We start from the raw sequence: 23472 nt of genomic DNA on the forward strand, positions 1-23472 counted from the left end.
GAACCTTACAAATTAATTACAAAACCTTACAAATTAGTTACAAATTTTATCTGTATCTTCCAGATTTTTGTAAAATGGGGCCTCAAAAATCTGGAATATTCCAGACAAATCTGGAAGATTGGCAACGCTGGGTGCCCAAGCGGTGGAGACAATAGGATGACGGGTTGGAACATTAAATGTTAGATTTTGCGTTCAACCAAATCGCTATGACAGATGCTCAAATTCATCACCCAATTAGAAATCAGTGACTAATCGTCTATAAGATTAGCCTATGAAATGAGGTAGAAAGGGTAAGGATTCAGACTTCCGTTTCGTGAGGTAATTGGAGGACTCCAGACCATCGTACAGTGAACGAGAACAGATCAGCTTTATGCTGTAAGCGCAATCAGTTTAAACAGTGATCAAGAAAACTAGAACCAATATTGGCATTTTTTCACTTTATTTTATCACCGTTTCTTAAATTCTAACGCAAATCTTTCCGCACTTGTGTAAACCTAATGGCACTCACACATACATCCTACTTCTTCCACGAACGTTCCAGCTGCTCAGAGATCGCCTCCAAAAAGTCTTGGGTATTCAAGTACATGCCTTCCTTCGTGTTCTTGGCTCCATGGATACAGATGGCCAAATCCTTGGTCATCTTACCGGACTCGATACAATCGACGCAGGCTTTCTCCAGGGCGGTGGCGAAACGGCCCAGATCCGGGTTGTTGTCCAACTTGGCGCGGTGTTCCAGACCACGAGTCCATGCGAAGATCGATGCCACCGGGTTGGTCGACGTTGGGCGTCCCTTTTGATGTTCCCTGTTTGAGTAGTAAGTCGTCGACGGTTATTCATCTGCAATCATTGTAAAGCAGTTGTTGTTACCTGTAATGCCGAGTAACGGTTCCATGAGCAGCTTCCGATTCAATGGTCTTTCCGTCAGGGCAAATCAATACGGACGTCATGAGGCCTAGAGAACCGTAACCCTGTGCGACAATATCGGACTGCACATCTCCGTCGTAGTTCTTGCACGACCACACGAAGGCACCATCGGATTTGAGAGCCTGGGCAACCATATCATCGATCAAACGGTGTTCGTACCAAATCTTGGCATCTTCGAACTGCTTCTGGTAGTTCCTGTAAAAGGCGATTCAGTTAATTTAAGCGTGAGCATTGATTTGGATAAAATGACATACTTTTCATAAATTTCTTGGAAGATGTCCTTAAAGCGGCCATCATAACGCTTCAAGATTGTGTTCTTGGTCGACAGGTATAGCGGCCATTTCTTGCCGAGAGCGATCTGGAATGAAGAGTGGGCGAATGCGGCGATGGACTCATCGGTGTTGTACATTCCCATGGCAACACCTCCATCCTTGTACTTGTACAGTTGGAACTCCTGCGTAGTTCCATCGTCGGCAGTGTAAACCATTTTCACCGTACCCGGCTTGGGTATGACGAAGTCCTGGGCTTTGTACTGATCTCCGTGCGCGTGACGGCCAATGATGATGGGCCTGGTCCAACCCGGTACCAGCCGTGGAATGTTGGAGCACAGAATCGGCTCACGGAACACCGTTCCTCCGAGAATGTTACGGATGGTTCCATTCGGGCTGAGCCACATCTTTTTTAACTTGAATTCCTCCACGCGAGCCTCATCCGGGGTAATGGTAGCGCACTTGATGCCTACGTTGTGCTTCAGGATAGCATGCGCGGCATCGATCGTCACTTGATCGTTGGTCTGATCGCGATAGGGCAGTCCTAGATCGTAGTACAGGCATTCGACCTGTGGAAAAAACGTTTTGTCTATTGAATGGCAAGATGAAGATATGGACGGATCATACCTTAATGTAGGGGAAAATCAACTTTTCCTTGATGAATTGCCAGATGATTCGGGTCATCTCATCACCGTCCATCTCCACGACCGGCTTAGCCACTTGAATGCGAGCATCGGACGCTGTGGAAAAGAAAATTTATTTTAATTATGCCATACATAGCTGGAATGTGAGAACTTGGGCGATCACTGTTGGCATTTATGCCTACAACGTGTTATCTCAGATCATCGTTTGTCACCAATAGCAAACAACTTCGTGGGAAGTTATCATGCCGGCTCCGTGGACAGCCGCTCGATGACAGACCAGTTCTTTGATTTTAAAGCATCATACGGCAGTTTTGACCACATATGCTTGGAGGACAATCGTGGACGAGGGCAGCTTCCTGGGAAACTCTTAAGACTGACTATGGCGAGGATAGACGAAAAACAAAATTGCTCTTGGGTCTTGGGCGAACTCTCTAGTTTGTTCGAATTCTACCGGGAGGATGAGACAAGGTGAAGTGCCTGAATCGCAAAGCAACACAGGTGGGTTGGTGGTGAATGCGTCAAAAACAAACTACATACATGCTGGTGGGAGGAACTGAATGCGACACGACTCGTCTAGGAACCAGCGATTGACGAGAATATCTTTTGGAGAGTAGGTGTATGATGTACCCTACAGTGAAAATGTCTTTGGGTAAGAATTGTAGAGTTAGCGCTATGAGCGAAATAGATTGTAAATATAGGGGGGTCCCGCAGCCTCGAGGTTACACTTTCACTTTATTAGCGGAAGGTCATGGGTTCGATTTCCGGATAACCCACAAAAACCCTCATCTAGCCACTAGAAGACGCTCCACGGAGGATCGTACATTGGGGACCACATTCATCCTTCGTCAGCATCGGATGGCGAACGAGACACACTTACCCTCTCCGTCGGCAATAAGCCTCACAACGACATGGAAGCACGGCAAAAGACCCAAGCGATCTAGAGGTATCTTGGACGAGATACCCAAGCGTCGTGGTCCAAGATGCTTAGAACTAAGCTGAACAGGTGCGGACGCTGGCAGATTGGAGGACGAGCTCAGGGCTGGAGGAACTCGAAAGTCAGGTGGAGCTTCGAGGACGGCGCAGTTAACCAAGAGGAGGATGGTGTAGCTGACCAAGAGAAGCTCGAAGCTATGAGAAGCTCGTTGCTAGAAGGAATTTAGAGGACAGAAGGAGCTCGGTTGCAGATGTGTGGTTCGGAGGTTGTGTGATGAGGAGGAGTGTTGGAGAGCAGGTATTGTGCATCCGAGTAATCGCTGCAACGTCGCTCAATTGTCGCGTCGCTGGAATATTGAACGCTTTGCAGTTTAGTGCTCCAGCGACGCATTGAAATAGCCCGTTTCGCTCAAGCACTAACGTTAAAAGGTCGCCAGCGACGTTTTGGTCGCGCGAAGTAGTTGAGCGAAGTTTGTGTTCATTCTTAATTTTGTCTGCACTGAGAATACGTAACACACCCGGCAGTGGAGATGTTTATGGGTAAGAATTGTAGAGGTAGCGCTATGAGCGAAATACATTGTAAATATGTATACCCAGGCAGTAGCCTGCAGGGGTTCGTGTAGTTAGTTCATATCAACAATATCTTAGAGGTGATGCATGAGCTCGCACATATAAAATGTAGTCATTACAACGGTAGCCATGCTGAAGGTATCTGGGTTCGATCCCCGATCGGTCCAGGATCTTTTCGTAATGGAAATTTCCTTAACTTCCCTGGGCATAGAGTATCATCGTACCTGCCACACGATATGATAATGCAAAAATGGCAACTATGGCAAAGAAAGCTCTTAGCTAATAACTGTGAAAGTGCTCAATGAACACTAAGCTGAAAGGTAGACTCTGTCCCAGTGAAGACATAATGCCAAGAAGAAGCAGAGGAAGAACCATCTGAAGAAAACCATCTTCAGAGTCAACGTTGTTAAGTTTCGAAGTATTACAGACAATCACCATCACACAATGTTAATCGGCTAAGAGATTATTCTATGAATTGCTTCATATTTCAAATTACGCTGACGTTGAATGGGAGTCCCTCGTAGTATTTAAAAATAGAACTACACATTTTTTTTGCATGCCTGTAAACATTATCGTTATCGTCCAATTTTACACCATGAATAACGTCACCAGCAGAATGCAGAGCAAGTTCAATTGTTGAACTTCGACGGCCAAGTTCAAATGGCTGGGAAAGCTTATCAGCTGAGTGTCTAACGCACTGTGGTTTTCTGATGTGAGCCAACGAATTAGGACAAGAGTATTCTGAAGATGATGGGTACCTCCCATTGTGTTTCATGATAACACGTGTCATTGTAGTTAACACAGGCAAACTCATTTCTCCATGTAGTATAAGTTCATGTCGTGAAGTGATCGTATGTGTTTTTTATTTTCTATGTTATTGAAATTAGTCAAAACACGGTTTGAAAATTGCAGGATGTAGGTCATGCAAATATTCCCCGTTATCAGCAACTTTGAAGCTCATAATATTTATGATCCGCTGGAAGTGTACTTTGATTCACCTCAAATTTAATATAGAAATCAAGTCACTTCCAGATCATCCGGTAGTAATTACGAAAAGAACACTTCAGATGGACTTCGCATTTGGGTTTCTTTCTATCATCAATTGAATCTGCCATACCTGGATAGACAACAGGATGTCTAGCTCAATAGACGAATTAGAAAACCTATTTCGAAATTTGTGAACCTTAAACTGTTTCAATGGTGAGTATAATTACATGATTCTTTACGGAGATGAACCAGCCAAGGGCTGAAAATCTCCCTAATAAAGATAAATAATAATAATACATGATTCTTTAATGCTTGGATTGGAGTTTATAAAGCAGTTTAGACCGACGATGTGAAAGTGTCTGATGAATGAACTGACAGTACGATCGACTTATTTCTGTCTAGAACATGTTTAAATGCAATACAGTCAACTCTCCCTAACTAGATATTGAAGGGACCATTAAGTTAGAGAACACATATTTTTTTCTAGTTCACTCGGATGTTTCATTTTGTTATGCGTTAAAACATAAATCTAAATCATGACTAACTACATGGAGTCCCCGCTTATACAAGAAATAATATCACTTAATTTTAACTTATCTCGCTAATATCACTAGAGGTGTCTTGCCCCTACTCTCTATTTTAACCAAAATGACCGCTAAAGTCACCTTTTCTCTTATTCTGCTTGCAATGAATCTTGCTGTGAAATTTGATAGGTACTCGAGAGACCTTAAGAGACTATTACGCGACTTTTTTCACAGGTACTATTATTAAAAGAATTCTCAAAAGAACTTGTCCACATATACTCCCAGGAATTGCTCTTGAAATTCCTCCAAAATTCGTTGAAATTTATTAAATACTCTTTACGGAATCCCTCAATATTTTCGACTTGGTGTTCTTCCAGAAATTAAAATCTTCATGAACTCTTCAAGTTTACTTAAGATTTCGCACCAGCTAATACATACTACAGCAGCCATTCCAGTAGTTCCTACATTTTTTTAAACGAATTCCTGCAGGATATTATCCAGAGATTTTGTTGAGTTTTTTTTTATTATTTTAGCATTTTGTCTAGGAAATCTTCCAAGATTTCCTCAAAAATTCAGGATTTCTTTCAGAGAGCCTTGTGGGATTTAATCAAGGGTTACCTTAAAACATAACCACGTTTCATAAAATGCTACTATAGTATTTTCTTCTAAAATATCTCCTGAATTACAAATTTTTTTTTAAATACTTTGTAATGAAAATCTTGACATTTTTATAAACCTATTGATATTTTTGACATATTTTGACAAACATCTGTGGAAACATTACTGCAAAAACTATTTGAAGATTTTCCTGGGAACTTTCTCGAAGAATTCATAGAAGAAATGCAGCATAAATTTTTGTAAGAGTTTTCGAAGAAATTTCTAAAGGTACCGTAAATCCGAGGACAAATTGATCACTTTTTCACAACTTTTTGTTATTTTATCTTTTGGAACTCAAATTCATTTCCACAAAACTAGTACTTCATTGAACAACATTTTATTGCAAAATTAAATTTTGAAAATCTGTATAATACGCCTTAATGTAGGCAATTTACATTGAAATAAGCAGGTTTTTCGAGAATAAACAGTTTTATGAGCAAAAGACTACGCTTGTAGTGCTGTACGATTTCAAAAATGAGTTCAGTAGTTTACACTCAAGCTTACACAACATTTTTAACACTCAACGTTTGCATGTAGGCTTAGCACCAGCGGATTGTTCAGTACCGACATTTCTAACAGTATTGCTTATACCTTAAAAACTGTGAATATATCTGTACAAAAATGTCCTTAATAAAAATGAAATAGTTCAAAACCATCATAAGACATCTATAAACAAGAAAACATCCAATGTCTATGATTCTAAAGAAGTATTAGGTATCCTTGAAAGAAAATCCTATTTGGTATCTGATCAAATTCACCCCAGTGATCAATTTGCCCCCGGACTACGGTATTCTTAGAGAAATTTGTGATTAAAATGTTGAAGAAATCCTGAACTACAATTTTGAATAAAATCTTTGACGAAAATATTGGCATATTAGTTACAAATTTGAAGATGTTTTAAACGAGCATTTTGAAGGAAATCATAGAGCAAGCGATGGTAGAATTATTGGATAAAATCCTGCAGCACTTGGGAATTTCTTGATATTTTTGTGAAACAATCTTTGGAGGAATTCCTTAAAAGGATTTCTTAGAAAGTATGAATTGTGGGCTTCGTAGCCGTGCGGTTAGCGGCGCCAGTCGTTTAGGCGTATTGTGCTACGTAGTGTGGGTTCGATTCCCGCCCCAGTCGGAGAAAACTTTTTGTCAAACGAAAAATTCTTCACTGGTCCAATGGTCATTCCGTGTGTCCGTTGTCTAATGTTAGTTATGTTCAGTCTGTGCAGCCTATGGCTGAAGACGGTGTAAATTGTCTATAACAAAATTAAACTTGAAGAATTCCAGAAAAAAATCTTTTGAGTAATATCTGAAGGATAGTTTTGAACAAACCTGCAAGTAACACGAGCACTAATATGTGCCGTACTGTTTTACGAGAAATTAAGAACACCTGATACAGTAATACATGATAGAATCTATTCTTTTTGTACCAAACAATCTTTTGAATCAAAACGCTACTTGAGATGTTAAGTCCTTTTGATTGATTTTTTTTCATTCAGCATAAAGCATGTTTAGACAAGGAAGCAAACAATAAAGATTGCCAAATTGGTAAGTATAGTCCCCAGTTCCAGTTGAGTGTCGATCATGAGCATGTGAATCATAGGTAAAAACATTCCCATTTTTTTACAAAAATGTTTTTCGCCCATTTTACAAAAATAAAAACTTTAAAAAAGAGCAAAACGTACAACAGATACGAAAAATAGTATTGTAAATTTTGCACCCTATCGGACGCGACGATTTGTAATGAAACAAACCGTGAAACCGTCGCCAAAATCGTCGCCAGTCAAGCAACCGCTGTGAATTTGAAGTTTCACCAGTCTTACCACTACAATGGCGAATCACCTCCTTTGATTTATTTTCTAGCATTTGACATTTCACCAGTCTTGCCAACATAAAGGCAAATAACCTCCTTTGATTGGATTGCTGGCGACAATTTTTTCAGTCTGTTCAAAAGTTGGCGGCGCGTTTTGTTCCGAATGAAACAGACAATACATTTCCCAGGTAAGCAGGTCTCTTTTTAGAGTCTTGGGCACTATTAAGACATGTTCCAAAAATATCTCTATACAGTAATGACCCGATTTTGTCAGCCCCCGATTTGATCAATTTCACCCGAATTTACGGTACCGTCGAATAAAGACACGGTTTCCACTTTGGACGGAAAAAGACAATTAATTCTGGATTAAAATAATCAGTTTTTCATTTAGCACATTAATGTAACCCAGCACTTGTCAAACCTAGCACCACAATTAAGAACGTATTCTTTTCAACAGGCGAAAGCGCTAAATGGCACAATGAAATGAAACAATAATATATAACTGTTGGAATTTCTCGTCAGAATCGCACTTGTCATAAATTAAATAAAAACTATCCTGATGGCGTAGCACCGGTCAAACCACCAGCGAAATCTCGTAAAAATCACACAGAACCCGAAAAAAACGTGACAGGCAGTTGAAAACATAACCGTTCGCGGCGCCACCTACTGCGTTTTTTTCTATTCAAAAACTATCCATCTCAGGCTGTTAACCGTTTCACCGATTCGTTTATTTTTTGATTAAAATTTGACACTTCGATAGGTTAAAATATGGTTAAAATAAACTTCGCGGTCGCTCCATTTGAGTTTTGACAGTCGAATAGTATTTCAGAACAAATTTGACAGATGGATAGTTATTCTCAAATTACCGGGAGCAGAAAATAACTTTTGAACTGTCAAGTTTAACCATGCTCCAGAGCAGGGTTATTATCAACCGGAGGGGAAATAACTATCGAACTGTCAATTTTTAACTAAAAGTTAAACGATTCGGTGAAACGGTGAAACGGTTCACAGCCTCCATCCATCTTCTTTTGGTCCCAAAGTTTGTCCGAGTTGGGAAATCTGTGTTATCGTATACAGGCAGGACCGGATTTACAAATTGATGTAGAAAAGATTATAGCAATTTTTCTAACTATGTACCACAAATCAGTTCCAACTTTTTGGGCCATGAAGTAAAATAAGACTTAAAGAATGTATTGAGTAATAACATTTGAAAATGTTGGGGCCTGGACTATGCCCCCCTCTACTTCCCTATGATTGCGGCCCTATATACAGCTCTAAAATGTTTGCCTAAAGCGTGTTTATTTTTGCAGTACATAATACTAATCCCGTACCTATGTATAATTTTCGCCAGATACCAATCTTAGAATGTAATTTTCGACATTGTTCGATTGTTGAGCCGCTATTACCTGTGACCCATTTTGCAACTCAAGGAGTTCAATGAATTCGCATTTTACTCTTATTGCTTATTTTCAGAATTTACACGGAACACATGCAGCGAAGGTTCAGCTGCAGACAGCATCTGCAACCTGAAGAAGCAGGTAAGTGCCGTAAATCTCTTCTGCATTTCTTTATGACCTTGTTTCGTGCGAGCCTAATTGAAAAAGGCAATGCACTTTTGCTCGGTTCCTCTTGCATTTTGCTTTACAATGTGTCGCTCTAGAGTTTGGGCTTGTTAATGCTCGTTTTTTGCCGGAAAGTATGGCGTTTTAAACTTAACGAAGGACAAATTCAAAACGTATTTTCCAACTGGAGGCTCGGCATTAGGGCGTCCCAGTAAAGAAAAACATCAATGTATGAAATGTCGTGGTGCTTAACCTTTTCATGCTAAGATCTAACTATTTCGTTCCAGGTTTACAATCACAAAGCCAGGTCAAAAACTTCAAAGTACTCTAGTTATGTTTTCTTACGATAAAGTAATATCAAACTAACTCTGAAGATGCTTGCATACTACAGTCAACTCGCCATAACTCTATATTGAAGGGACCATCTAGTTAAGTATGATCGATTTACAAAACAAGGGACCATCGTGTTAGATGGAGATACGGAATATCGAATAAAGGAGAGTTGACTGTATATCGTTTGAATGCCGAGTGCCAATCCTTTGGACATTTTTATTTGTAAATAATGTTCATTAATATGACAAAGGCATATAGATGAGCTCTGATCTAAACTTTATAGAAATAATGGTATGCATACAAATTACTGTAATTTCCTATTTTCTCGACGAAATGATTTCATAATCAAAGAAAATATACAATGGTATCACATTTTTTGAACGCTTATTGCAAATCTAAGCATAATTTGTGATATCTCCCTAAAAGCCACTGGTACCCGAGTGTGTAGCTTGCTCTTTACGAGCAAACGAATGGATTTACACGTTATTGAACAATGTTACGATAAAGAGGAGATCCTCCTCTATCTCCCAGTTGTGATAGTTTTTATCCTGGTCCATTCATTTGCTTAAAAACGAGGAGCTACACACTCGGTTACCAATGGCTTTTAGGGCGAGATCACAAGTTATGCGAGAAATGTGATATGTTGAAGCATGTGAATAACCTAGCTATTTAAACTGAAAACCTTCAAATCACGATAATTTTCGATTCCTTCGTTAGAATATTTTCAAATTCACGGAGAAGCTGCTTGAATACTATATATTACGAATGGTAGGTGTCAAATTCTTTCGTTAATAATGGTTTTAGGCACACCGTACTCCAAAAATAATTTAAAACGTTGCAATTTGCAAATTTGTATCTATTTTCTAAAAGGGAATTGTTACAAAATTTAAAGTGAACTGCACCTACCATTCAGACATTAAATGCTTATTGATTTGATAAATTAATATAATTTTGAAGACTCATTAAATCGAAAAAAATAAATGTTCTGAAATTATTTCAAAACAAGCTTTGAAAATGTTACTATCTCAATACTTTTGAACTACAGTGCCGTCAAAACATCGTCGCGGTGCTACGTCTTAGAAGTATAACCGGAGCAACACAAGTGTGGACAAGTAGGCTGAGGGTACAACGTGACAAAAAACCTACGACGGCGGGATTGAGAATTCTCCGAGACATACTTTGATAAATAAAACTTCGCAAATAAAAATACTTACACCTGTTCCGGACGGATGTCACCGAAAGGGAGGGCGCTGCGGTGGCAGTGTAATTTTGGCCGAGATATTTGCCGAAGCGCATCAACGAACGAGCCATTTTCGACACGATAAACTTTGAATTGAACACAGGACAATATCAAACTTCACACTTTTGAATAGACAAAATCAGCTGGCCGTGGAACAATGGATGGACCGCGATATTTTTTAGAAGAAGTAAAAGTAGCAGTGACTTAGAGCAGCTGATAACGGGTTGAAAGAAACGATGTACGCGTCGCCTCAAAGGCAAGCGACCAGAGCTAACAAGTATGTGCGGCAATGGACACCGGCAAGCCGAGACTGAACTCCTAGGGTTCCGAAATGCTTACTGGTCGCGAAAAAGCAACGGATGTAGTGGTGCTTTGGACGGTCGTGTACGTATACGCTTCGACGACGCGCCGGATTCTCTGAAGAGAGATAGGCAGCAAGTTAGGGAACGGAGAGTGTAAACAAGAATGCCGGCTTTTTTATGAATATTTTGCACATACACGACCCATAGAGTTGTATATATATCACACAGTGTTGTTGTTTATGAAAAATATGCCAACTCGGTGCTTGTAGTGGGTGGAATTTGCACTAGAATTAAGTCGCGAAATGATAGCAAAATAATCTGCATGTTAAAAATACTATAATTAAGTTCGGAAAGATTAATCGGTTACCCGGTCAAATTAACATGCCTCATAGAGGGCTGGGTTTGGGTTACGCGTGAAAATGTGTTCACAAAGCAGGCGCTGCGAAACGCAAGACGCAACAGGAAGCCATGCATGCGAGCGCGGGATGCAAGATTAATTAAAACCACTCCAAGCGAGACATGTAAAGTAGATAGGTACCTATTCTCGAGCCATGAACAATGAGAGTGTCTGGTGGGTTTTTGCATTGTAAGACACTTATACGTTGGACGCTGTATGATTAGGCATAGCGTTTTATGCACATGGCCGCGCATTTCCTGTGGGAGCGTCGCGTCAGTTTATTGATAGTGCGCTGTATTCACATTGCTGTGGCCTGCTGTGGCTAATGACTGATACGATAATTTGTTCGGTCATCGTCGCAAAGCAGTTTATCTTTTTATCTCTTAAGTTCAACAATTTAGAATCTGTTATCGCGATGCAAGCGAAAAAGCACCAAGCAAGTTTTTTTTAAATACTACTAGCACGCTCTGACTGATCTTTGCTCGCCATCGTGAAATGGAAATGTTTGTATTTAAAGCAAGATTCCGAACCGATACAGAATATTACTTCAAAGGCTTCCGTCTGGTATTGGTTATGGAAGGGTAATATAGTCCTCAATAGTTCGAACGGTTTACAATTTCACTTAATGATGATCAGTATGTGCTTTGAGCATGAGCATAGATAACCGCCATTGGCATAGCTAGGATTTTTTTTCTGGAGGGAGCCTAGGTGGGACAGCAAATTCTTATTTTAAAGAAGTAATATTGGTCGCAATAATCACGATTTTCAAATAATTTCGTAGTTAACATTTTGCCACGGAAAACACGGAAAAAATCCTTCAAGAGATTATTCCAAAGAAATCACGATCAATATCATTTGTGATTCTTTAAAGAACTTTCCAGGTAGGTACTCAACCATGTGTTTTTAAGAGTTTTCTCTAAGAACTTCCACGCGGAATTTTTCGTAAATTATTTTCGTACTTTTTCAGTGCTTGCTTCAAGCACTACTTTACCACTTTTCACTGAGTTGCTCCTGGGAATCCGACAGAAAATTATTTTCGAGATAAGTAGTTATTATTCAAAAGATTTTTTTCTGAAAATTATTCAGGCTTTCTGAGCTTAACAAAAAAAAATCTGGAAGAATCTCCTCCGAGAATGCTTTAGAAACTCCTTTAAACACTTCTATAGGAAGGTTTTCAATTGTTAGTTTAAAATATCATTCAGTTGTTCAATAATAATTTGTTAGGGGTTCTCAGGAATTTCTTAGGATTTCTCCAAGAAATTCTTAGAATTTCACCACAATTATCTTAAAAACTACCAAGCAAGGGTTCTTTCCTCAAATTCTTCAAAGAGTTCTTCTAATGTTTCTCTTCAGATTCTGAAACAAAAGTTTCAGAAAATCTCTCTGAAATTCTTAATTGATTGCTTGAAAAATGCTGAAAACCAAGACTTCTGCAAAGAAGCATTAAATTATTCTTTCAGGTGTTATTTTTGGGATTTCTTCCAATATTCTACAAGATTTTCAAAAAAAAAAAAAAAAATCATTTAATTGGGGAAAAGTCCATAGAGATTTTTCAGAGATGTTCTGCGTTTCTTTTCGCAGAGAATTCTTCAAGTGTTTGTTTAGATTTCTCCAAAAATCAATTTCATGTTGCTTCCCGCATCCATTCAAGACTCCCTCGAAAATAATATTTTTAATTTCTTCTAAATTGTCTAAATTGAAACATTCCTGTACAGTTTCTAGCGAAACACGTTAAAAAGATCTTTCAACAATTCTTCCGTGAAAATACTCATGAGTTATCCAAGATGATCAGGATTTCTGCATAAACTTATATTTGTTTCCTTTGAGATTTTCCCTTCACCAGAGATTCAACCAATTATTTTCCAAAGAATTCTTTCTTTAAACAGCAATAGTGATTCTCTTGGGGATTTTCCTAAGGAAATTTTTCAATAGATTTACTTAAGTATTTTGTAATTCATTTTTGTACTTCTCAAAAAATCTTCAGGAATTCCATCAGTATTCTTTCAGGTTCTAGAAACTACCCTGTAATTTTTCCTGAATGTTTATCCCACGATTCTTCTATGAATAACATCTAGAAATCTATCCACTTTCCATACATTCCAGGAATACCACAGTTTAATTTTTAGAGATGTCTTTACAAATTGCTTCACGAATCTCTCAATATCTTATTTATATCAGATTTCTAGAGTGACACACACAGAAAAAATATTGAATAATAATTGAAAATACAATTACAATTGTTTTTGATTAAATCCTGTTGGAAATTTTAGGGTTTTTTTTTTAAGAATTTACTACAACAATTCTTGTTTCTTTTCCATAGTTTTTAAAATCAATTTTCACTGAAGGTATTTGTATTGAACATCTTAGAAAATGTTTTGCATGATCTTCGAAGTTTAGTGATACTTTGGCGAACAGGTTGAAGTAGAAATAATTTTTTTCCTACTTGCAGAAATTCTCAACATTTTTTTTTTTCGGGAACTATTTTAAATTATTGTGGTAGAACTGTAGAAGTTTATCCCGAAAAAAATGGTGGTATTTTTTTACCAACAATCCTTTATGGAAAAATTCATAATGTAAGATTTCACTGAATTTAAGGTGAAGATGAATCAAAGCCAAACCTCAAATTTTCAAGAGCACAAATCTGGAGAACCGAACACTCGTTTGAGCTGAAAACTTAATCGATTGGTGACCACCAGCGAGTGACCACTCTATTAAGTTTTCAGCTCAAATGGATGCTTGGTTCTCCAGATCAGTGCTCTTGAAAATTTGAGGTTTGGCTTTGATTTATCTTCACCTTAAATATTGGAAGGAAATTTGCATTACTTGAAATTTGTTGAGGAATTTCTGATGGACCTTCTCCAGGGCTTAGTAGACTTTCTGGAACCATAAGTATTCGAATAGTGCAAATTTTTAAAACTTCTAGAATAAACCTTTTATACTTAGATTCTTAAAAGTGTTGCTTTATTGGAATATGAAAAGATTTTTAAACTAATCTCCTCAAGGAAGCGTCATGCGAAGCAAACAGAAAAAAAATTGAAACTGGAAGAAACAATAGATGGACAAGGAAACCACGAAAAATAAGTGATTATCGTGCACCCCCGCTAATTTTAACGGTACCTTATGCAAACCATCGGGGTTCATTTTTAATTTGAACATCTAGTCACCCTAGAACCGTATTTCTGGTTACCTCTTTCACTTTTTTGTTTTGATTCTGCGGTTCGTTCCACAGCGTTCCATTTAACTTTACTCCGTTCCATGAGCTAAATGATGTTTGAACCATTTTTAATCTGAACGATGGGCAAATTAGCGGGGTACAAATAAAAAAGTGTTCAGAATAAATGAGGTCAAACCAACGGGGGTACCCGGTATTTATAATCTTTTCAGTAGAGGTGAATGATTACAGGATAAATGTACCCACTCTAACGAATTGAAAAAAAAAACAAATTTCTCAAGAAGTTACATTAAAATCTTCTTTAGAAATTATCCTTGGAATCTAACAGAATTCCTTCCTTAAGGTGAAGATGAATCGAAGCCAAACCTCAAATTTTCAAGACCACAAATCTGGAGAACCGAACATCCGTTAGAGCTGAAAACTTAATCGATTGGTCACTAGTTGTTGGTGACTAATCGATTAAGTTTTCAGCTCAAACGGATGTTCGGTTCTCAAGATTTGTGCTCTTGAAAATTTGAGGTTTGGCTTCGATGTATCTTAACCTTAACCTCTATGACAGCGATGAACTCTGCCAGAAACCTCTAGGAACTCCGCTCTGGAATTACACAATAATTGATAAAACTATTTCTAAAGAAAAGTTCTAAGGAAGCTTCTTACAAATTTCTTAAGGTATATCTTAATAAACTCTTTTGCCCTTGCCAGTCATTACTTTTTTTGTACGGTACGCATCCCCCGTGCAAAAACAGAATCTGGTGTAATCCGGGGATTTAAGGCGGAATTAAAAAAATAGAAGAATTGCTGACGCAATTTTTTATGCATTTTGGAAATATTGCTTTTAATAAACTTTGCGAAAGAATGTGTACATATTTTTGGAAAACTTTTTGACGGAATTCACAGAGAAACTTATAGTAGAGCTTTCAGTGAAATATCTCAGTTAAAGATTTGACGAAGTTAATGAATTTTTGGAAGAAACGGGAGGGAAAAGTTTGAAATTTTGAGAGGCTAATTATTTTCAAGTCGAACCTGAAACATATTTCAGAATCAATTTAATGGAATAGAAAGAAATTGTGATCAAATCTCGTAATATATTTCGCCTAATTTTCATGAGAATTGTAGCAAAAGCTTTGAAGCCACCGTTCGGTATTCCTTGAGGAATTTAATTATACTAAAGTCTAGCCAGGAAACTCGAATAGTGGCTTTAAACATATTGCTGCAAACCTGTAGGAAATTAGTCAAATAGTTTTTGGAATTTGTTATGAATTTAAAACATAATAAGTGTTCTTGTTAAAATGAAGTTAAGAGTTCAAAATCATTCATGAGAAATGACTCCAAAGAATGGAGAAAAACCTGCTACTCCGTTATTGTAAGACCAGCTGTACTTACACAGAGAATCAACTGACACTACTCGGAATCACGAGCATCCTCAATGTGTAAGTACTTGTGCTCTCATTATTATAACAAACAATAACGGCCCTGGCTGCGTCCGAATGCAGGTCAATTTAGGGATGGGAGGGAAATGTTGACGTGTTACATGCTTTATGGAAGCCGAGGAGTCCTCTGTCCTTCCACAAGTAGTTTGGATGTTTGGATATGGGAAAGGTTTGGATAACGGATTCGCTTTGGTAAACGATAAATATATAATTTCTAATGAATGCACCTAACTGGACTCGCGGTATTACTCGATAAAAGCATTGAACTCCGAACAAGTGTTCGTCACTCGCCCTACAGGAGCAAGCGATAAGATCAAAGGATCAAACACTACTAACGCGAGCCGATACTATTCCACCGTGCTACGCGAACGACGTGCGACATGTTTGATCCTGCCCTCATCGCCCGCCCCCACAGGAACAAGCGTCCAGGTGGAAGGATCAAACAAAACTCACACCGAGAATCTGCTACATCTGAAAAAAGTCCTTTTAGAGACCCTTACTTTGACAACCTGTAGTTTCGTATCTAAACAAGTAGTCTGAACCGTCCTCATATTGTTGAATAGGTATTCAAGTGGACTTTGAATAGATATTCTGAAAAGGCTAATTGTGATCACCCAAGAATGATCCCGAAGAGCCAAAGTGCCCATTCAGCTATAATTGAACTAGAATAGTGTCAGGTATTCAAAATCATAAAGAATGAACTGTCGCATGCCTAGTTTTGGTACAAAACTGAAATGTCGCACAATACAGATATCTCCGGTGGCATGAATGACCAATGCACAGTGGCGGTCATTCATACAAAGGTCGGACAAAACCTCAAATACGTCTTAAAATGCTTGATAATGGTAATCTAATAATTATCTTGCATACCTGATATCATCCCGTTGGAAATAACAGTCAAATTGAAAATTCGATTTTATTGTGAAATTGGTCCAAATAAAGTTTTTTCATCTAATCGTATAAAAAGGCTATTACTATTAAACCCAAACTAAAGATACAAATTTAACTTCCTTTTAGTAATTCCACTAAAGTTTCAAACGAATTATGACAAATAATATAGATTTGAATGATGAAATCGATAAATTATAATATAAAATGAAAATGGAATTTTCACCTCTAGGGGCAAAGAGGGGCAAGAAAAACTATTGCACGTTTGAAAGTATGGATGATTAGCTGCTTCATAGTGAGTGACTCATTTTTCCGAAACACTTCACATAATACGTACGAAGTTTTGAAAATTTAACAAAATTTTGGAAAAACAACTTGATATGTTAAAATTTATATTATTAAAGCTAAAACTAAGGCTTATAACTACGCTTTCAAATGAAACCTATTGAGCCTCAATCGGTTATGATTTCGTTGAGATACAGCTGTTTGAAGTTTGCTAGGTGAATCATAGTTGATGAATTTCGAGCAGTCCAACTTAGCTGACTTTCCCACACTAACGATGCTGCCAAAATCGAAAACAGAACAGATCAATCTCAAATTTTGAGAAATTGTCGCTCAATAGTATAGAAGTCTATAAAAAATATTGACGAGTGATTTTGAGAACATGAATTTTTGAGGTTTTGTCCGGCCATGCGCCACTGTGTAATGGTTTATCGGTAGTCCAGAAGAACCGAAGGGGTCATTTATCTATAATTGAACTAGCAGAGTCACAGGGGCTCAAAATCATGAAGATTGAGCCTTCGCATGCTTACTTTTGGTGCTAAAACGTTATGGTCCCATATTACAGGTTTCCCGGTGGCCATTCCGGTTATAATATGTTGTTAATTATAATAATATAGTAGCATATTCCAATAATACTAGACTATGACTTAGGATAATCATTGACATTCTACTGACCAGACATCATTCCCGAATAAACTCTGAAACTGATAATAAGTGTTTTACTACAGATATCAGAAGTGGGATGCGAAAAATGTTCCTGCGAAGCCGTTTGAGGTCGGAAAATGAAGCACCAGAGGATCTCGGAAGTGGTCTTCCCTCTCAAGATGCCATCAATAAATGCGATACGATGATCGTTGAGTACAGCTTTCCCGGGTAGCTCTTAAGACTAATAAGAGCAACGATGAACGATGTGCAGAATAGCGTGAAGATTTCGGGCGAACATTCCAGTTCGTTCGAATCTCGCCGGGGACTTCGACAGGGTGATGGACTTTCGTGCCTGCTGTTCAACATCGCGCTAGAAGGTGTCATGCGGAGAGTCGGGTTCAATAACCGAGGTACGATTTTCACAAGATCTAGTCAATTTGTTTGCTTCGTGGATGATATGGATATTGTCGGCAGAACATTTGGAACGGTGGCAGACCTGTACACCCGCCTGTAACGTGAAGCGACAAAAGTAGGCCTGGTGGTGAATGCGTCAAAAACAAAGTACATGCTGTTAGGCGGAACCGAGCGCAACGGAGCCCGCATGGGAAGCAGTGTTACGATAGACGGGAATACTTTTGAGGTGGTTGATGAGTTTGTCTACCTTAAATCCTTGTCAATGGCTGATAACAACGTTAGCCGTGAAATACGGAGACGCATCATCAGTGGAAGTCGCGCCTACTATGGGCTCCAGAAGAAACTGCGGTCGAGAAAGATTCACCTCCGCACCAAATGTACCATGTACAAAACGCTAATAAGACCAGTGGTCCTCTATGGGCAGGAAGCATGGACGTGAATTCTTTCATCAATACCGTAGAGCAGATATCACAAATTAGAGGTTCATGCAACCTACCTTAACCTCAGGGGCTGCCTACTCTGCCACTCGTGAGCGATTTACGTACGCCGCTCCGCTCGTAGCGATGTCACCGCCGCCGTTGGATGAATAGGCGTCGGGTACGGGCACCGGGACGCGGTCTCAGCGACCAACACACACTAAGGGCACTCGCGGAAATTCAAGGCGCGAATCGTGGGTCACTCGCGTCACAGTTGAAGGGGCGGAGTTATGGCTGTTTTAACACACCACTTCGTATCTCAGTTTCGGAGGTAGTTTTAAATTAACGACTCCTCTGAAGGATTATTGCACTCGGGGGACACAGTCTGCTCCCGATTATCGACCGCACACCCGATACTTTGTCACGAACACGATTTATAACACTTTGACTGATTTTATGTGATCCGACTTCAATAGGACATTGACAAATGTTACACAGACTAGAAAAACGTTCAAGGTTGAAGAAGAAGTTATGAAACTTATAATTGTCAAACACCTGCAGAAAAACGCAAAGCTTTGGCTATCGCCACAAACAAATTTGTTCAACAAGACCTACTCAGAAGTACTCAATCTTATTCAAACGACCTTCACTGTTACAGTTAGTACATTTGAAGTAAACAGAAAACTTGAACTGCAAAAATGGAGAATGGAGGAGACATTTCTGGAATATTTTGTTGAAAAAAGAAGTCTAGCCATGCCGTTGAAAATGGATGAAGATGAGCTCATTGACTATGTGATTGAAGGTATTCCTGATCGTCGTTTGAAGAACCAAGCCAAAATGGGTGGATTTTCATCAATTTCAAGTCTTCTGAAACCTTTTCAAACGATTCATCTGTCCAAAAAACTCTTGTCAAATGCTCCTGTTTGCTTCAATTGTAATTTACCTGGCCATATATCTGCGAAATGTATTATGGATCTGACAGAAATAAGGACACACATTTTTTTAAATATATTTTTTCTCAATCTCCAAGCGTTGCGACTTATATTTGAATAGTGCGCTGTGTTCATAAACATCGTAAGAATGCAGCGCCACATGGCATTATGACAGTTATGTCGGGAATATGTCACATGTCGCGTGTCCCACACGCGGGTTCCGATTTAGTGGGCGCGTGACAATACGAGGCCGCGAAACCATTACTGCAGATCAACATTCAGTGGAACTGCTGGAGTCCTAATGACAGGAGGAAACTTGGATATGACAAACCGTCAAGGATTGCAGTTGTCCAGAACCAAGACATTGAATACACGACAGATGACTTAGAGCACGACGGATTGGTAGATATTACGTTGACTGAATTTAAAATTGGTTTAAAAACATTGTTTGATACAGGAAGTCCAGTTTGTTTAATACGTCTTGGTTTAGCGAAACGTGGAAAAATTTTACCTTATATTAGTAAAAACTTTTACAAGGGTATTGGAGGAGCTGGACTAAAGATTGTGGGTAGATTAGTTACTAATGTAAGCATTCAAAATTTATTTTTCAGAACTTCCTTCCTGACTCGGTTATACATTCCTATGACGTAATAATTGGAAGAGATGTTATTCTTGATCCCATAATGAACACTATTATTGAACAGAGCAAAATTCACGTATTTAAAAAAGAAATGAAATATGCTACAAACGAAGCTGAAACAAAGGCAAAAACACAAACATCGTTCGCAATATTGAATCTGTCGAGCATGTAGGTGATATAGGTAAAGATTATTTGGCAAGATAATCATGTTTTAAAATATATTATTTTAATTTTCAACGTTCTGTTTCTCCTGAAGTAGATTATGAAATGAAAACAGTGCTTAAATCTGCTGCAGCATTTCATTTTAAGCCAGGAAGACTTTCTCAAAATGATGAAGTAATAAAAAGTTGATGAACTACTCAATATGGGAATCGTTTAGGAAAGTGATCTTTTATTTGCTAGTCCAATTGTGGTTATTCCTAAGAACAGTGATGCATTTGAACGAGTTCAGTTCGCGTTCCAGTTCAGTTTATTGAACGGGGGATCAAGTAGGCTTGCTCATTGTTCAGTTCAAAAATTTGAACCCTCGAGAGCAGAAAAGTGAACGCAGATTGTTTTGATACATTTCACGCCATCTCACCATGCTAATGTTGATTTTAAGGTGCTCAAAGTAAGAAAAAACACATTGATTTATGATAAAATTGAATGTATCATCAATTCAAGAAATGTTTCCCAGGTAAAACATTAAATTCATGCTTCAATTACAATTGTAATGATTTGGGATCAGAACGGGCCGTTCGAGAGCAGCAGCATGCTCTGGCTCGAGAGTTCAAAGTTTACTGCGTTCTCGTGCAAAAATTGAACTTGCTCCGTTCATTTTTGGCTCGCGTTCAGTTCAAAATGCATCACTGCCTAAGAAAGATGATGAAAAACGATTGTGCGTAGATTATAGAAAATTAAATAAAGATACATATAGCGATAATTACCCTGTACTATTGATAGAAGATATTTTTGTCAAGCTTAAATGTAAATCAGATTATACAATTTTGAATCTAAAATCAGGTTTCATTTTTCATTTATATAGTTAACATCTAAACAGATAACACTGAATCAACAATTTCACGCCACAATACTCGGTTCGTGGCCGCATCTCTCCATCCTCGGTTCCGCCCCACGCTCGCCAAATCGATACGCACTTGATCCGCCCACCTAGCTCGCTGCGCTCCACGCCTTCTTGTACCAACCGGATGCGACGCGAACACCATCTTTGCAGGGTTGCTGTCCGGCATTCTGGCAACATGCCCTGCCCATCGTATCCTTCCAGCTTTGGCCACCTTCTGGATACTGGGTTCGCCGTAGAGTTGGTTGAGCTCGTGGTTCATCCTTCGCCGTCACACACCGTTTTCTTGCACACCGCCAAAGATTGTCCTAAGCACCCGACGTTCGAAGACTCCAAGTGCTTGCAAGTCCTCCTCGAGCATCTTCCACGTTTCATGCCCGTAGAGGACTACCGGCCTTATGGGAATTTTGTACAAATCAGGTTTCAATCACATTAAATACACCTCTCTTGTTACTTCGAATGAACATTATGAATATTTGAAAGTTCGTTTTGGCCTATGTAAAGCACCTGCTGTATTTTAAAGATTTATAAACAACATTTTTAAACCACTCATTAATGAAGGGAAAATAGTTGTATATATTGATGAAGTATTGATTGCTTCCGAAACAATAGAAGAGCACTTTGAAACATTAAGAATGGGTTTAGGGCCCTATTTTATAAGTCGAGTCGATCAAAAACGACTCGACTGGAGTCACTGTCGACCAAAAATTTCGCTCGACTCGGCTTTGTCACTCGAGTTTATCAACAGTTGTCACTCTATGTGACTAGATTACTATGGAAGTCGACAGGTGACATCTGAAATATGCATGCTTACTTTGATCGACAATGACTCCAGATGAGTCACATAAAACCGCTCGATGTACAAAATAGACCCCTTAAAAATTTTAAGTTGAAATTTATTAGAACTAAATCTTGGAAATGTAAGTTTTGTTTCAATGAAATTGATTATTTAGGCTTTACTATAAATAAATATGAAAAAAAAACAAGTAAATCTCACATTGAATATATTTCCAATTTTCTTTTACTAGTTGTGCCTAAAACAATGATTGACAGCATTATACGAATGTGTCATGATCAGTTAAGGCATAGGTTGGCATAGAGAAAACATTGATAGAGATTAAAAACATTTATTGGTTTTCAAGCATATTGTATATTTTATAGTCCATCAGATACGAAAAAGAAGGATTTCTCAAAATTATTGATAAAGGACAGATTTCATTTCACACTTTTCATTTAGACCATTATGGTCCAATTAACCTACGATCATCTAAACATTTTAAATACATTCTTGTATTAGTAGATGCATTCACAAAATATGTTAAATTTTATCCTACTAAAATGACTAACACCAAAAATGTTATTGATAATTTACAATTATACATCAACCATGTTTTCAAATATCAAATTTACCATTCAGCTCAGTTTGTTCACCTAATAATATGCGAAAATAGCTCTCAGATACCAATTTAAATTCTAATTATGACGTCGTCATTCAGGATGACCGAATATAGTATGTTCTATTGTTAGTTATAATAATTAGATACTAAGCTACTCCCAATCATAGTAGACTATGACTTAGGATAATCATTGACATTCTACTGACCAGACATCATTCCCGAATAAACTCTGAAACTGATAAGAAGTGTTTTACTACACCGGTGCTCCGAAAGGACTAGAATAACCATCCATTCAACCATTTGGTAAAATACATCCAAACATAAAATTTCGTAATAGTAGTTTACAGAAAAAAAAAATGCAGAATGATGATTTTTACAGCACGAGTAGTAAATTTATCATATGAGGCTTGCCGAGTAGGATAATTACGACGAGTGCTGTAAAAATCGAGTTCTGCAACTACATGTTTTGCAATTTCGTAGAAGACCACTTGAGGGTATCAGAAATTGTATCAGAATGCATTCACCATCATTTTACAATTTCTGAAAAATTGTTGCGTAATGATTCATTACGCAACTCAAAACAGTTGCTTAATGAGATAGCGTTGCGTAATGAATCATTACAGCACTGTTTTCAGTTGCGTAATAACTATTCCCGCAATGCATACACTGTGCAGGAAAGTATGCCGTTACATGACAGATTGGCGTGATGAAAGACAGCCTATTACGATGGAAAATTGCAAAAAGAATTGGACACAATTCATTTGGTTTTGGGGCTTAAATCCGAGTAATTTAATCGAATTGTTACAAAATTTTCAGGGGATGTTCACCGGTAATTGGATCCTTATTACACAAAATTGTTGTGCAAAAATATCCATCAATCGAATAATACCGGTGTGAATTACATATACAAAACTGCGATGGAAACTTACTTTTCGGATGTTCCGGGTTTCCGGTACCGGGTATGAATAACTAAGTGCACGTGAATACCTATTCAACAATATGAGGACGGTTCAGATTACTTGTTTAGTTACGAAACATCAGGCTGTC

The 23472-nt window shown here is 38.3% G+C and overlaps 1 protein-coding gene across 1 annotated transcript; it reads right to left on the reverse strand.

Moving 5' to 3' along the window:
* Positions 1-420: 420 nt before the first annotated feature.
* LOC5576561 (isocitrate dehydrogenase [NADP], mitochondrial) lies at positions 421-10777 on the reverse strand. Its single transcript, XM_021856314.1, has 5 exons — positions 10425-10777; positions 1821-1933; positions 1179-1762; positions 868-1119; positions 421-803 (listed from the first exon to the last, which is right to left on the reverse strand). The coding sequence occupies exons 1-5, from the start codon at positions 10519-10521 to the stop codon at positions 518-520; spliced, it is 1332 nt and encodes a 443-aa protein (XP_021712006.1). The 5' UTR covers positions 10522-10777; the 3' UTR covers positions 421-517.
* Between the last annotated feature and the right edge of the window lie 12695 nt (positions 10778-23472).

This window comes from Aedes aegypti, unplaced genomic scaffold (assembly GCF_002204515.2).
Source record: "Aedes aegypti strain LVP_AGWG unplaced genomic scaffold, AaegL5.0 Primary Assembly AGWG_AaegL5_hic_scaff_1529_PBJ_arrow, whole genome shotgun sequence".
Classification (NCBI taxonomy): domain Eukaryota; kingdom Metazoa; phylum Arthropoda; class Insecta; order Diptera; family Culicidae; genus Aedes; species Aedes aegypti.

Coding starts and splice junctions, on each gene's coding strand:
- LOC5576561 (XM_021856314.1), bottom strand. CDS start 10,521: ATGGCTCGTTCGTTGATGCGCTTCGGCAAATATCTCGGCCAAAATTAC. Junction 1,934..10,424: donor GACATCCGTCCGGAACAGGT/GTAAGTATTTTT, acceptor TCTTTTCCACAG/CGTCCGATGCTCGCATTCAA. Junction 804..867: donor ACCGTTACTCGGCATTACAG/GTAACAACAACT, acceptor CTACTCAAACAG/GGAACATCAAAAGGGACGCC.